Source organism: Fringilla coelebs (genome assembly GCF_963513975.1).
Source record: "Fringilla coelebs genome assembly, chromosome: 29".
In the NCBI taxonomy this organism is placed as follows: domain Eukaryota; kingdom Metazoa; phylum Chordata; class Aves; order Passeriformes; family Fringillidae; genus Fringilla; species Fringilla coelebs.
This window is the reverse complement of record NC_140055.1, coordinates 2,480,292-2,496,227: the sequence shown is the minus strand read 5'-3', so window position 1 is coordinate 2,496,227 and position 15,936 is coordinate 2,480,292. Positions and strand designations below refer to the sequence as shown.

Genomic DNA, 15,936 nt, shown 5'->3' with positions numbered 1-15,936 from the left:
GGGGGCTGCAGCACCCTGGGAATGGGGGAACTTCCTCCTGGAGGGCTCCATCACCCTTGGAATGGGGGAACATCCCCCTGGGGGCACTGCCCTGGGGGCTGCAGCACTCTGGAAACGGAGAAGCATTTCCTGGGGTTGCAAAGAGGTTGCAAACCCTACCCACCCTCTGCCACCCTATCAGTTCCTGGTTGAACTCCAGGGCCTGCTCAACCATTTCCACCACCCCAGGGATTGTGGCCACCAAGCTCCAGGGCTGAGCATTGTCCCAGAGAGGGGCCAGCACCGTTCCACCCATCCTGCCCCCCAGATCCTGCCCCCAGCCCGTGCTGCTGGCACCCAAAGCAGCCTGGAGGTGAAACCCCCCCAGTCAGTGCCCTCCCCTGCCCCAGAGTGAGGAGAGCCAGGCCCTGAGGGGAGGATGAATCTTTATTAAATTAATTTGGAGGCAGTGGGTACATCCAGCACGGCTCGGGACCCTGGGGTGATGTACCCCAAAATGCTGAGTCCCAGGGTGCAGTTTGGGGGGATCCCTAACCTCCAGCTGGACATCCTGGAGTAGTTGGAGAGGGAAGGTTGCAGGGAATGGGGGAACACAGAGTTTAAATTAAATACAGCCACGGCAACCCACCCAGGAGGAAACTCAAAATGAAGCGGGGATCCCAGAGCAGGCATGAGGATTTGGGTGGGCTGTGGGGGTGCAACAAAAAACTTGGTGGTTCTTCACTCTGAAAAGGGGTGCAAAAAATCCACACAAACATGTTAAAAAACCACAGGGAGATGGGGAAGCATCAGGAGGGGATGGGACAAGGGGGAAAACGGGATTTGGCAGGAAGGGGCTACCAGAAGGATCTGTCACTCGTCCCCTGAGGACCAGGGCTCCTGCTCAGCCCTCAGGCCACAGGCTGCTGCCTGCTGGGCCGTGAGGCTCAGGACATCCTCCCCCAGAGCAGGGGCCGCGGGGCTCAGCTGCTTCCCCCTCAGGCTGCCGTCCCCCAGCTTGGTGGCAGTGCCACCTCCAGGGGTGGGGGCCCGCGGTGCCATCACCCCCGAGGGCTCCTCGGCGAGCTCCTGAGCCGGGGCCGTGCCGCTGGTGCCGTTCGGCATCTCCTCGGTGAATTCGGGCAGCTCCTCCAGGCTGGCCGCCCGGTGCAGCCCGTTCTGAGCCCGGAGCGCCGCCTCCGGCTCCGGGGCCTCCTGCACCGTGGGCTCCTCCTCGCTGGAGGAGGCGAGAGAGGAGGAGTCCCCTGCATCCCGGGGGAGCTCGGGGTGTTCCTCTGCATCCCGGGGGAGCTCCGGGTCCTCCTCTGCATCCCGGGGGAGCTCGGGGTCCTCCTCTGCATCCCGGGGGAGCTCGGGGTCCTCCTCTGCATCCCGGGGGAGCTCGGGGTTTTCCTCTGCATCCCGGGGGAGTTCCGGGTCCTCCTCTGCATCCCGGGGGAGTTCCGGGTCCTCCTCTGCATCCCGGGGGAGCTCGGGGTCCTCCTCTGCATCCCGGGGGAGCTCGGGGTTTTCCTCTGCATCCCGGGGGAGCTCGGGGCATTCCTCTGCATCCCGGGGCAGCTCCGGGTCCTCCCCTGCATCCCGGTGGAGCTCGGGGTCTTCCTCTGCATCCCAGGAGGGCTCTGGGTCCTCCCCTGCATCCCAGGAGGGCTCTCTCCTGCCAGGACCCTGCCCAGCCTCTGCCACCCTCCCTCCCATCAGCTCCTGGTTGAACTCCAGCGCCTGCTCAACGATTTCCAAAATGCCCGAGGCTTTCACGAGCTCGGCTGGCAGCTCTGCAGGGAGAGCAGCAGCGTCAGGGATGTCTGGAATGGGGTCTGGAGAACCTCCCTGCCCCAGTGCAGGGCTGGCCCCGGGGGAAGGGGGGCTCTCACTGCCCAGGGCTTCCTCCTCCGTGGCTGGCTGCTCTTCCAGAGCCTTCTCTGCCTCATCAGGCCCTGCCTGGGCCTGGAGCTCTGCCGTGGTTGTGTCATGGAGAGCCGTGCTGGGCTCATCCTCATCTTCCTCCTGCTCCTCCTGCCCTGCCAGCCCCAGCCTGGCTGCTGCTCCACTGGCATCCCCCTCCAGCTCAGTTGTGGTGTGCAGCTCCTCGTCTGCTCCAGCAGCCAGACCTGCTGGGTGCTCTGGTCCCTGCCAGGCTGCAGAGCCCAGGACACCCTGGGCTGGCTCATCAGAACCTCCAGCTGATGGTTCCACCCCCCCAGGGCAGCTGGGATCTTCTGCTGGGCCTTCCTCCAGCTCAGCAGCGCTCTCCTCGTCCTTTGGCACCTCAGGTTCCTCGGTGGGCAGCTCCATATCCTCATCTGCCTCTGCAGCCAGCACCTCCAGGTGCTCTCTGCCCTCTGGCCCCGCAGATGCTTCTCCAGGAGCCCCCAGATCATCTTGGCTGCCTTCAGTTGCTTCCACTTCAATTTCTTCAAAGTCCTCAGGGATCTCAGCTTCCTCTGAGCTGGACACTTCTTGGTTGGGAGCAGAGACCATGAAATAGCCTTCCTCCTCCTCCTCAGCCCCCTCTGCCTCCTCTTCAGGGCTCTCTGGCATGCTGGGAGTTGGTGGCTCGCCCCTCCCTTGCAGCCACCCCTCCCCCTCCTGGGCTGTGGCACACACAGGAGCTGTCCCCGTGGTCCCCTGGCTCTCTGCAGGGTTTGGGCTGGCTGTCCCCATCAGCATCTCCCCCTGGTAGAGGTGCAGGGGCGTGCTGTCTGGCAGTGTGTCCTCCAGCTCCACCCTCCTGCCTGTGCCCTCTGGGAGCTCTGGGGCTCTGGGGGGCTCCTCCAGTGCCCACTCAGCATTGTCACCTGGCACCTGTTCTGGTGCCACCAGCTCTGTGAGCTCTGGGGCTCTGGGGGGCTCCTCCAGTGCCCACTCAGCATTGTCACCTGGCACCTGCCCCGGTGCCACCAGCCCTGAGCTCTCCAGCTCCCCCAGCTCTGGGCTCAGCCCCTCAGCAGGATCCTCCCCCTGCAGCTCCCGTGGTTCCTCTGGAGCCCCTGCCAGCTCCTGCCTGTCCCCTGGCCCAGGGGCACCTGGCCCAGGCTGTGCCACGCTGCCCTGCCGTGCCAGCTCTGCTGCTGGCTCAGCCTCTGGCAGTGCCTGCTGCTGCCTCATCTCCTGGCTCTTGGCATCTTCCTCATCCTCCTCCTGGGCCTCCTCCAGCTCTGCTGGCCCTGTGCCACCTCTCTCTTCACTTTCCAGCCTTCCTGCACTGCGCAGGGTGTCTGGCTCTTCTGCCCCCAGCAGTCCCTCAGGGTCCCCTGCTGTCACCTCCCAGTCCTCTGGACAGGGCTCTTGGCCACTGCCATTGTCACCCCCCTGTCCCCAGGGCTCCAGCTCCTCCTGTTCCTCCTCCTCTCTTTCCTGCAGCTCCTCAGGCTCCTCTGGGGCTCTGCTGTCTCCCTCCAGGGTGTCACCTGCCACAGCCTCTCCTGCTCCATGGTCTTCTCCTGATTCAGAGCCTTCTCCTGCCCCAAGATCTTCTCCTGCCCCAAGATCTTCTCCTGCCCCAAAGTCTTCTCCTGCCCCAAGGTTTTCTCCTGCCCCAAGGTTTTCTCCTGCCTCAAGATCTTCTCCTGCCCCAAAGTCTTCTCCTGCCTCAAGGTTTTCTCCTGCCCCAAGATCTTCTCCTGCCCCAAGATCTTCTCCTGCCCCAAGATCTTCTCCTGCCCCAAAGCCTTCTCCTGCCTCAAGGTTTTCTCCTGCCCCAAAGTCTTCTCCTGCCCCAAGGTCTTCTCCTGCCTCAAGGTTTTCTCCTGCCCCAAAGTCTTCTCCTGCCCCATGGTCTTCTCCTGCCCCATGGTCTTCTCCTGCCTCAGAGTCCTCTCCTGCTGTGAGGTCCTCTCCTGCCATGGGGTCCTGTCCCACCCTGTGATCCTCTCCTCCCAGCACCTCCCTGCTGGCCTCTCCCTCTTCTCCCCCAGCATTTTCCACTCTGCCTGTGTCCTCCCCTGCCACAGCACCTCCTTCAGCTCCTGTGGGAGGCTCCTCTGCTGGGATGGCCTCGGGGACACTCGAGGGCTCCTGCTCTGGACACAGCTCCTGCTCCCTTTCCTTCCCTGCAGCCAGCTCCATCTCACACACGGGCATTTCCTGCTGCTCAGCCCTTTCCTGCTCTGCATCAGCAAAGTCCTCCTCCAGGTGACCTTCTGTGGGCAAAACCAGGTGGCTTTCCACAAGGACAGCACCAGCAGCTTCCTCTTCTCTGTGGGGACACTCCTCCTCTTGCACATCTGTTCTTTCTTCCTGGAAATCTCCCTTCTCCTCCTCCTCCTCCTCATCCTCTGAGGGGTGTGATGGCTCTGTGCTGGGGGTCTCTGCTCTCTCCTGCTCTGGCTTTTCCCAGCTGGTCTCTGTCTGTCCAGGGAGATCCTTGTCCCCTTCCTGGGCCTCCATTTCTGGATCCCTCGGGCTCAGCACAGCAGGTACCTGCTCCTCTTCCTCCTCCTCCTCCTCCTCCCAGGCTCCCAGGTCTTCCCGGCTCCCCGCGGCGCCCAAGGGAGGGTCCATGCCCGGAGGGGACGGGGCTGTGTCCTGCAGGATGTTGCTCTCCCCAGCCAGCCCCTGGAGCATCACCTCCCGCACCCTCTCCTCTGCCTCGGGGCTCTCCCCATCCTCAGACCCCTCCCCGGGCCCCTCTGGCACAGCCTCGGGGGGGAAAACGGGGCTGTGGGCGCAGACATCCCACGTGGAGCTGCCTCTGGGCTCCTCTTCGGGCTGAGCATCATCTCCCATCTCCTTGAGGGCATCCTCCAGCGCCTCGCTGACCAGCTGGGCCGGGTACAGCAGCCGGTGGGCTCCCAGGGGTGGCAGGCTGGCACTGCTGCCACTGTCCCCCGGAGCTCTGGACAGGGGACACTCCATCCCTCGGCTCGTTGCTGCCTCATCTCCTCCCGGCCAGGCGGGACCTTCCCCCCCAGAGCTCTCCTGCTCCGGGGAGAGGGGTGGGATCCCTCTACCTGCCCGGGGGGGGCTGGCTGTGGGAGCCCCCAGCCCCACAGCCCCGCTGGCAGCACTGCCATGGAGAGCTGAGCTGATTTTCCTGACACTTTGGGGGGTTTTTGTCACCCTGGGGAAGGGGGTGCAGGGGGGCAGCCCCCGCCTGGCCTCGGGGCTCACCGGCACCGCTTTGCCGCTGCTCACCTCCAGTTTGAGATCTGCAAAGAGCGAGGAGGAGCCGTGAGCAGGCGGCTCCGTGCCTCTCCCTGCCCTCCCCGGGCTGCCTCTCGCTGCCCCCTCTCCTATTTTTAAACAGCTCCTTCTTGGAAAGTGGGAAATTCCTCCCTCCCGGATGCTGCCGGTCCCGGGGGATCCAGCAGCGGGCAGGGACAATGCCGTGCCCAAAAGCGCGCAGGTGACAAGCTTTCCTCGGGATTTTGGTTTGCTTGGAGGAAAAAGGAAATGCTCAGCTTGTTAGCACAGCCCTCCCGTCCTGTCCTGCCCTCCCCGTGAAAGGCAGGGAATTAAAAACGAGGCAAAGGAGCAGATAAGGCGGGTGAAGGAGCAGATAAAGCTTATCTGGGCTGTGAGCCCCGTGCCAAGAGCCCCCGGCCGCTGTTCACACCTTCCTAGGGCTGCCAGAGAAATGCAGGGAAATCTGGCTAAATCCACATTTAAACACCTCTAACACCCCCCAGGAAAATGCAGGAAAATGTGGCTAAATCCACATTTAAACCCCCCCAGGAAAATGTGTCTAAATCCACATTTAAACACATTTAACCCTCCCAGGGGTGGTGCTGGGGTGGCCCCGGCGCTCCCTTACCTCTCACACCGTTGGCCACCCTGAATTCCCCCGCGGGCACCTGCAGGCGGCTGCTCTCGGCTTCCAGCAGCGTCCTGGGGGAGAGGAGAGGAGCTCGGGGGGTGCTGCAGGGTGCGGGGGGCTCCCTGTGCACCCCGGGCCAGGTAAACTGAGGCACGGCTGCTCATGCTGCTAGGGACACTGGGCAGGTAAACTGAGGCACGGCTGCTTGTGCTGCTAGGGACACTGGGCAGGTAAACTGAGGCACGGCTGCTTGAGCTGCTAGGGACACTGGGCAGGTAAACTGAGGCACGGCTGCTCGTGATGCTATGGACACAGGGCAGGTAAACTGAGGCACAGCTGGTTCTGCTGGACACAGGGCAGGTAAACTGAGGCACGGCTGCTTGAGCTGTTCTGGACACAGGGTGGGTAAACTGAGGCACGGCTGGCTGTGCTCTGGACACAGGGCAGGTAAACTGAGGCACGGCTGCTTGAGCTGTTCTGGACACAGGGCAGGTAAACTGAGGCACGGCTGGTTCTGCTGGACACAGGGCAGGTAAACTGAGGCACGGCTGGTTCTGCTGGACACAGGGCAGGTAAACTGAGGCACGGCTGCTTGTGCTGCTATGGACACAGGGTGGGTAAACTGAGGCACGGCTGGTTCTGCTGCACACAGGGCAGGTAAACTGAGGCACGGCTGCTCGTGCTGCTCTGGCCCAGCTCGCTGAGGACCCCGAAGGAGCCCCCCTGGCTGCCGTGCCCCCTCCCCTCCCCCCGCGGCCCGGATTAGTGTCCCCGCACGGTGACATCACGCTCGGCCGGGCAGGGCCAGCCCCATTCTCATGCTAATTGTCCCCCCCGTCCCTGGCAGCCGCCTTTGTGCGGGGCCATCTGGAAGGAAGGGCCGCTCAGGGGGGCACGGGGCTGTCCCCGCAGTGCCACCAGCCAGCTGTGCTCACCTGTAGGTCGCCACTTCCAGGCTCAGGGACATCTTGAGGTGCATCAGCTGCTGCCTGTCCTCCAGCACCCGGGCGATCTGCACCCGCAGGCTCTGCTGCTCCTGCTCCAGGGCCTCCATGGCCAGCTGCGGGCACCACAGGGGGGTCAGGGTCACCCCCAGCCGCTCCCCGGGACCTGGGCCGGGCAGGGGGCTCGGCTCATCCCCGCAGGATGCTCAGGAGCCTGGGCGCTCATTTTAGCACGGAGGGCAGAGGATGCGGGAGATGAGCAGGACTGAAAGGGGACGGGAAGAGGGAGGAAAGTCCGGGGCTGATTCACAGCCAGCGTGGGAAAGAAACAACTTTCAGGGAAGCAGCCGAGGCGGCGGCATCCTCCGCCCCGGGACACCGGGGCTGGAACAAAGGGAGACCCTTCCCCGGGCCGCTCCCGGTATTTCCAGCCCGCTCCCGGTATTTCCAGCCCGCTCCCGGCATTTCCAGCCCGCTCCCGGCATTTCCAGCCCGCTCCGCCTCCACCTCCCTCCGCTGAATCGCTTTTGCAGCTGGCGGATCGCAGCTGCAGCGAAGTCGGTGGGAGTTTGTCCTGCCCGGATCCCCGCCCCGGAGCCCGGCAGGTCACGGAGCCACGGGCAGGGTGCTGGGGGAGGACCCGGTGGCTGCTCCGCTGCGCTTTGGTGGCCCCGGGTCTCTGTTGTGCCGGGGACAGAGATGTCCCCAAGCCACTTTGCTCTTCCTCCTGCCCTCCCCAGCTTCCTCTGCAGCACATCCATCCCTTCCCCGGGGTTTGTTCCCTCTGTTTGCCTCCCCCCCGTCCATCTCTCGCATCCCTTTGCTCGGGGACGTGCCCTGGGTGCCCACCCAGGCACCTCCAGCCCTCTGGGACCTTCACTCGCCTGGAACTTTTCTGCCTCCCCGCGCTGCTCCTGCCACTGCCGGGCCAGGCTCTCCTCCAGCATCTCCTTCCGAGCTTTGAGCCCCGCCAGGTCCTTCTCCAGGTGCTGCAGCTGCAGCTGGCTCTGCTGGTTGTCCTCCACCGCCTTCCACAGGTTCTCCTTAGCCTGGCACAGGGATCCCTCCAGCTGAGCCACCTCAGCCTTGTAGGTCTCCACCGCCCCTTTCCAGATCTCCGAGAGTCTTTTGGAGTAATCCTCCACCTCCACCGGCTGGAAAGCCACGGGGGCGCAGCGGAAACTCTCCAGGCTGTGGGAGAAACTGGCGATCTCCTGGTCCAGCCCCGCTTTTTCCTCCTCGTGCACCTCCAGCAAGGCTTCCACCTCCTTCTCCAGCTGCACAGCTCTCTCCTTCAGCCAGATCTGCGCTCTCCTCTCCTCCTCCAGCTCCTTCCTGCTCAAGGCCAGCTGCTTCTTAGCTTCTTCCCGGGCCGCCTGCTCCTTCTGGCACCTGCTTTTCACCTGCTGCACCTCCTCGTAGAGGTTGTCCCTGGCCAGCTCGGCCGTGCACTTCTCCCTGAAGGCGACATCCAGCGCATCCCTCAGGGCTCGCAGCTCCTCCTCGTACTTGGCCCGCCACGAGTCGCCGGCCGGGCCGCTCTTGGTGCTCTGGATTTCGGCTCGCAGCACCTCGTTCTCCTCCTCCAGGAACTTCACGCGGGCCAGGTACGCCTCCAGGCGCTTGTTGAGGTCCCACATCTGCAGCGATTCCTCTCCCAGGGCTCTCGGCCCTGCGAAACTCTCCGTGCTCAGCATGGGCGCTGCCGGGGGAGCCGCGGGGCAGGAGGATGCGGGGAGAAGGCGAGGCAGAGCGGGAAGGCGGGGAGGGAAGCGAGTGCCTGCGAGCGGAGGGGAGCGCAGCTATTCATACCCTGCGCTGCCGAGTGGGAGGCCCCCGAGACCGGGACGAGCAGCCGGATTTAACCCTTGCACGGCCGAGCCGGCTCCAGTCCCCACGTGGGCTCCACGCTGAGCTCCGATTTCCCGGCCCTGCGGAAGAGCGAGGCGCTGCTTCCCACTTCGGGAGGGTGACTCGAGGGCTTGGATCCTCTCCCGGCTGGGAATGCCCTCCCTAAAGCCCGAGGGCCGTGCCAGGGAGCTGGAGGGCTGCCGTGGGGCTCGGCGAGGAGTTTGGGACGTGTCCAAGGGCGCTTGGCAGATGCCCAGCCTGGCTGCAGCATCCCTCGGTGGTGGCGTGTCAGCCCCACGCTGCTCCAAACCCTGCGGGCGAGGAGCCCCAGAGGAGCCCACCGAGGGTTTCACAGCCCTGGGGAGGTGATGTCTGCCCCGAGAACATCTCTCGGCAGGTCCCTGGATCCATCCGTACGGAAATCCCCCTGCAGAGGGAGCACAGCTCAGCCGCTGCCTCGCCGGGGCGCTGCGTCCAGCTGTGTCCAGCTGTGATCTTCCCTCTTTCCAGATGTGCGGAGCCGGGAGCCCAACGGGAGCAGCTCCTCCGAAACTTGGCAAGCGGCGGCTCCGAGCTTGGTTTCCGTCAGAGCTTCCACCCGCGGGGTCAAGCAGTCAGGGTCGGATATTTGGGGCTGGGGATTTTTGATTTTTCTCTCTTTATTTACCCCAGATGACTTCTCTGGGGGAAGGGCAGCGCGCCGGCGAGGGGGCGGAGATTCAGAATTTCAAACTCGGGAGATTTCTGCGAACAAAAGGAGCAGCAAAATGTCGCTCGGGGAGAGACTTGCCAGCGTTTTCTCCCGGGAGACGGCGATTTTTCCCACGGGAGGGTCCTCAGCAGGGCAAGGAGGACAAGAATGTCTCTTCCCGAGCTGTCCCACGGGGCAGGAGCTAGGCGACAGCTTCTGGAAAGACAAGCAACAGTCCCCTCTGCTGGCAAAGGCCACCCAGAGCCGGCCCCGAGCTCCTGCTGGCCCCGCAGCAGAGCGGGGATCCGGCAAGCCCAGGAGGGATGGGGTTTTCCCCTGGTGTCTGGAGGGGGGATGCAGGGGGGGTGAGCCGGCTCGGGGGTCCCCAAAGGCATCATCTTTCCGGCTCATCTCCGGCCAGACATCCTGTCTGGCTCCTCGGCCCGGCTCTGGTTTGCCTCTCACGGCCGAAATTGAAACGCCATTAAGGAGCCCAGGGAGTGCTGAGGCTGAAGAATTGATCTGAGGTCTCCAGAGCCCTGGGGTGATGCTGAGTGTCTTTATCTTCCTCTTCCTCATTTCCATAGCACATCTGCTCCAGAGCTGCCCTTCCTCACTGCCTGCCTGCTCCCACTTCCCTCCTTTCCACCCCAAAACTGCTGCAAAAACACCCCCAGGGCTCCTGGCTGCACTGGGAGTGCCCTGGGAGTGAGCAATGCCTTCCTCCCTGCCGTCCTCCTCTTCCTCCTCCTGCCTTTTGAGGTTCCCCATCGTGCCTGGCCCCTCTCTCTCAGCCAGCAGCAGGGCTCAGCAGGATGGTCCCAATCCTGCAGCCCAGGGAGGGCTCAGGACGGGGATATCTGTGTCCCTGGGGGATGTTTGAGCTCAGGATGGGGATATCTGTGTCCTTGGGGGATGTTTGAGCTCAGGATGGGGGTGTTGGTGTCTCTGGGGGATGTTTGAGCTCAAAATGCCCCAGGATAGAGATGTCAGGGTCCCTGGGGGATGTCTGAGCTCAGGATGCCCCAGGATGGGGATGTCTGGACCTCTGGGGGATATTTGAGCTCAAAATGCCCCAGGATGGGGGTGTTGATGTCCCTGGGGGTTATTTGAGCTCAGGATCCCCCAGGATAGAGATGTCAGGGTCCCTGGGGGATGTCTGAGCTCAAAATGCCCCAGGATGGGGATGTCAGGGTCCCTGGGGGATGTTTGAGCTCAGGATGGGGATGTCAGGGTCCCTGGGGGATGTCTGAGCTCAGGATGCCCCAGGATAGAGATGTCAGGGTCCCTGGGGAATGTTTCAGCTCAAAATGGGGGTATCTGTGTCCCTGGGGGATATTTGAGCTCAAAATGCCCCAGGATGGGGGTGTTGGTGTCCCTGGGGGTTATTTGAGCTCAGGATGCCTCAGGATAGAGATGTCAGGGTCCCTGGGGGATGTCTGAGCTCAGGATGCTCCAGGATGGGGATGTCTGGGTCCCTGGGGGATGTTTGAGCTCAGGATGCTCCAGGATGGGTATGTTGATGTCCCTGGGAGATGTTTGAGCTCAGGATGCCCCAGGATGGGGGTGTTGGTGTCCTTGGGGGATGTTTGAGCTCAGGATGGGGATATCTGTGTCCCTGGGTGATATTTGAGCTCAGGATGCCCAAGGATAGAGATGTCAGGGTCCCGGGGAGATGTCTGAGCTCAGGATGCTCCAGGATGGGGATATCTGTGTCCCTGGGGGATGTTTGAGCTCAAAATGCCCCAGGATGGGGATGTTGGTGTCCCTGGGGGTTATTTGAGCTCAGGATCCCCCAGGATAGAGATGTCAGGGTCCCTGGGGGATGTCTGAGCTCAAAATGCCCCAGGATGGGGATGTCAGGGTCCCTGGGGGATGTTTGAGCTCAGGATGGGGAGTTGGTGTCCCTGGGGGATGTCTGAGCTCAGGATGCCCCAGGATAGAGATGTCAGGGTCCCTGGGGGATGTTTCAGCTCAAAATGGGGGTATCTGTGTCCCTGGGAGATGTTTGAGCTCAGGATGCTCCAGGATGGGGGTGTTGGTGTCCCTGGGGGATGTCTGAGCTTAGGATGCTCCAAGATGGGGGTGTTGGTGTCCTTGGGGGATGTTTGAGCTCAGGATGGGGATGTTGGTGTCCCTGGGGGATGTTTGAGCTCAGGATGGGGATGTTGGTGTCCCTGGGGGATGTCTGAGCTCAGGATCCCCCAGGATGGGGATGTCTGGACCTCTGGGTTGTGCTGGGGGTCAAAACCCCTGGGAATGGGATGTCTGTGCCCCTGGGGAGTGCTGGGGGTCAGATCTCCTTGGGAATGAAATATCTGTGCCCCTGAGAGGTTCTTGGGGTCAGAACCCCTTGGGAATGGGGGTCTGTCCCCGTGGGGTGCCCAGGAGGCCGTTCAGCAGTGGCAGAGCTTTGTGGGAATGTTTTCTTTGCTGGTGGAGTGACAAAGCTGTCTTTTGGTCCTTTAAAAAGGAAAAAGTTTCTCTTTTTGGTTAGGTGAAAAAGGCATCTCATAGGTCTGGGGTAACTTAAGGATAGCTAATTGGACAGGAGGCAAAAAGTTTTATTTGGGCAATTTATTAGAAATAGAAGAGAATAAAGAAATTAATTGCTGGTGTTTACCAGGAGCAAAAACCTCTTGCACTCGGATCAGTTTTTCTCTGTAAAGAGTTTTGTTATTTTACCTTTCATTAAAACTTTTTTGTTTCCAACCCTGCCACAGAAGCCATCCTGCTGATTTTATGCCTCCAAAGGTAGCTGAGCTATTTTGGGTGAGAAACAGACCTCCAGGAGCTGAGGAAACTGCTGTTACTGAGCTTTGTGGGGGTGCCCTGCGGTGCCAGGTGGGAGCTGGCACGTCCCTGGCACGTCCCTGGCATGGCTGGTACGTGACTGTGAGCAGGGCTGGAGGAGCAGGGGGAGGAGGAGGAGGAGGAAGCACAGCTGGGCACTGAGGCCCTTCCAGCCTGAACACAGCTGGGGCTGGGGGGGCTGGGGGGCCCTGTGGGGGTCCCTGTGCCTTCCCATGCCTGGGAAGGGCTGAGCCAGAGCATCCTCAGGGCTGCAGGAAGGGGTGGCTGGGGGAGCCCAGGAAACTCCTCTGGCTCCAGCCCCTGCCCAGGGGGCTCAGACACCTCAGCACAGAGCCCAAGACCCCTGAGATTTTGATTAAAAAAACAATTACCAACTTTATATGAAGGATTGCAAGCCACGACAGTTTAAGTAGAGTGATAGTGAATTTATCAGGGGGTGAAAAAAATAGATTTTGGGGTTTTTAGGATGGGGGTTCAGGGGGCAAGATGGAGGAATCTGGGTGTGTCCAGCCTTTCTTCTTCTTCTTCTTCTTTATCTTCTTCTTCTTCTTCTCCTTCTTCTTCTTCTTCTCCTTCTTCTTCTTCTTCTTCTTCTTCTTCTTCTTCTTCTTCTTCTTCTTCTTCTTCTTCTTCTTCTTCTTCTTCTTCTTCTTCTTCTTCTTCTTCTTCTTCTTCTTCTTCTTCTTCTTCTTCTTCTTCTTCTTCTTCTTCTTCTTCTTCTTCTTCTTCTTCTTCTTCTTCTTCTTCTTCTTTATCTTCTTCTTCTTCTTCTTCTCCTTCTTCTTCTTCTTCTCCTTCTTCTTCTTCTTCTTCTTCTTCTTCTTCTTCTTCTTCTTCTTCTTCTTCTTCTTCTTCTTCTTCTCCTTCTCCTTCTCCTTCTCCTTCTCCTTCTCTGCCTCCATCTTCTGCTGTGCTGTTGGCACTTTTAGATTGGTTTAAGGTAGAAGCTCACTGTCTCTGATAGGTATTGGGAAGTTATGGTAAATAATGTACACATAGTTTTTAGTGTAAAGAGAAAACACCACCCCAGGGGCAGGCAGAGTGTGTCTGTCTGTCTGTCTGTCCTGCTGAGCGGACCTTGGCAGGGCAGGAGAAAGAATTTTATAGATAAGGAGCAATAAACAACCTTGAGACTGAGAAATGAAGAGCCCTGACTCCTTCAAGTGCCAGGCTGGAAAAGAGACTTTCCAAGTTTTCTTGGGGTCACTGTGAGCAGCAGAGCCCCCGAGGGATGGGGATCCTCTGGGGGTCTCCCAGGGCTGTGCCCTGCTCCTCTCCCTTCTCTCCTGCCCCTTCCAGGAGCTGGGTGTCCCTTGGACTGTGGCAGCAGTCACACAACTGTCCCAGGCAGCAGCTGAGAAAAGGCTGTGAGGAGATCAGGGAAAAGGAGGAGGAACAATTCCTGCCTTCACCTGCTGCTGTGAACACGTGGGATGGCGTGTGGAGGGTTGGATTTTATGGATTTACCAAATTCTTAATCAGCCAGGGGTGATGGGGTTTGGGTTGGAGATCAATTAGTTCCACCTGTGTCACTGTCATGCTTTCTGAAAAATCCCCTCAGCCCAGGATTTCCCTCCTGGGAAGCTGAGAAGCCTCAGAGAAAAAGGAAAGCAATATTTATCTCATTTTTCTCCCCTGTGTTTTGCTGCTTTGGAATGTGGTTGGGGATGGTTTATCCAGCAGGTGAATTGTTTTTACTTCATGACCAATCACAGCCAGCTGTGTCAGGACTCTGAGGAGAGAGTCAGACTTTATTATTATTATCTTTTAGCTTTCTGTCTGTATCCTTTCTCTATTCTTTAGTATAATTTTAGTATAGCATTTTTTAATAAAATATCATAAAATAAAAAATGAGCATTCTAGGAACATGGAGTCAGATTCTCAATTCCTCCTTCATCCCAGGGACCCTGAAAATACCACATACCTGTATCAGAACTGTTCAGAAAAGGAATGGGATAATATAATATAATATAATATAATATAATATAATATAATATAATATAATATAATATAATATAATATAATATAATATAATATAATATAATATAATATAATATAATATAATATAATATAATATAATATAATATAATATAATATAATATAATATAATATAATATAATATAATATAATATAATATAATATAATATAATATAATGTAATATAATGTAATATAATGTAATATAATGTAATATAATGTAATATAATGTAATATAATGTAATATAATATAGTATAATATAGTATAGTATAATATAGTATAGTATAATATAGTATAGTATAATATAATATAATATAGTATAGTATAATATAATATAGTATAATATAATATAATATAATATAATATAATATAATATAATATAATATAATATAATATAATATAATATAATATAATATATAGATTAATAATAATATATCATGAAGAGTAATAATAATCGATAATAAAGATTAATATTAATATATAAGAAATATTAAAATAATATATAATAGGGGTTAAGAAGAACACATAAGAAAGATTAATAATAATATATCATGAAGGTAGAATTGATCAGCCTTCTGTGAATCATGGGGTCAATGCTAATAATAATAATAATAGTAAAGAGTAATAATAATCGATAATAAAGATTAATATTAATATATAATAAATATTAAAATAATATATAATAGGGGTTAAGAAGAACACATAAGAAAGATTAATAATAATATATCATGAAGGTAGAATTGATCAGCCTTCTGTGAATCATGGGGTCAATGCTCATTTTTACCCACACAAAGGACTTCACCCCATGGATGCCAAGAGGCAGGAGGGAGCAGGAGGTGCCCTGGGAAGGAGCTGGCACGCCTGGGAAGTTCCCAGCAGGGAGATGCCAGGCTCAGGGAATTTGTTCCCAGTGAATTCCTGGGGGATGGCTCCTCCTGAGCAGGCCCTGCACAGCTCCCCAGCCCCAGCCCTGCCCCACGCAGGGCAGCTCCGTGGGTGGGTGATGCCCATGGGGGCAGGATGGCACCTCCTGGGCTGGGATTGGGGAGCTGTGCCCCACAAAGAGCAGTTCTGTGGGTCTGTGGGTGGTGCCCACCGGGGCAGGATGGCACCTCCTGGGCTGGGTTTGGGGAGGGGAGGCTGGGGCAGCCCTGGGGGTTCAGCCCTGAAGGTCCCAGTGCCCATCCTGGCACGGCAGGGTGTGAGTGTGGGTGTGAGTGTGAGGGTGTGAGAGCGAGTGTGAGAGTGAGAATGAGTGTCCAAGTAGTGTGGTGTGAGTGTGAGTGTGAGTGTGAGTGTGAGTGTCCAGCCCTGTGGCATGAGTGTGTGAGTGTCCAGGACCATGGTGTGAGTGTGTGAGTGTGAGTGTGAGGGTGTGAGAGGGAGAATGAGTGTCCAAGTAGTGTGGTGTGAGTGTCCAGCCCTATGAGTGTGAGTGTCCAGCCCTGTGAGTGTGAGTGTGAGTGTGAGTGTGAGTGTGAGTGTCCAGCCCCGTGCTGTGAGTGTGAGTGTGTGTGAGTGTCCAGCCCTGTGAGTGTGAGTGTACAGCCCTATGAGTGTGAGTGTGAGTGTGAGTGAGTGTCCAGCCCCGTGCTGTGAGTGTGAGTGTGAGTGTCCAGCCCCGTGCTGTGAGTGTCCAGCCCCGTGCCGTGTGAGTGTGAGTGTGAGTGAGTGTCCAGCCCTGTGCTGTGAGTGTGAGTGTGTGTGTCCAGCCCCGTACTGTGAGTGTCCAGCCCTGTGAGTGTGAGTGTCCAGCCCCGTGTCGTGTGAGTGTGAGTGTGAGTGTGTGTCCAGCCCCGTACTGTGAGTGTCCAGCCCTGTGAGTGTGTGTGTGAGTGTCCAGCCCCGTGCTGTGAGTGTCCAGCCGTGTGAGTGTGAGTGTGAGTGTGAGTGTGAGTGTGA

General features: G+C 57.8%; 1 protein-coding gene across 1 annotated transcript; it reads right to left on the bottom strand.

The window, feature by feature from the left end:
• Positions 1–450: 450 nt before the first annotated feature.
• On the bottom strand, positions 451–8,462 carry NES (nestin). Its single transcript, XM_084223133.1, has 4 exons — positions 7,587–8,462; positions 6,694–6,818; positions 5,756–5,829; positions 451–5,150 (listed from the first exon to the last, which is right to left on the bottom strand). The coding sequence occupies exons 1-4, from the start codon at positions 8,397–8,399 to the stop codon at positions 853–855; spliced, it is 5,310 nt and encodes a 1,769-aa protein (XP_084079259.1). The 5' UTR covers positions 8,400–8,462; the 3' UTR covers positions 451–852.
• Between the last annotated feature and the right edge of the window lie 7,474 nt (positions 8,463–15,936).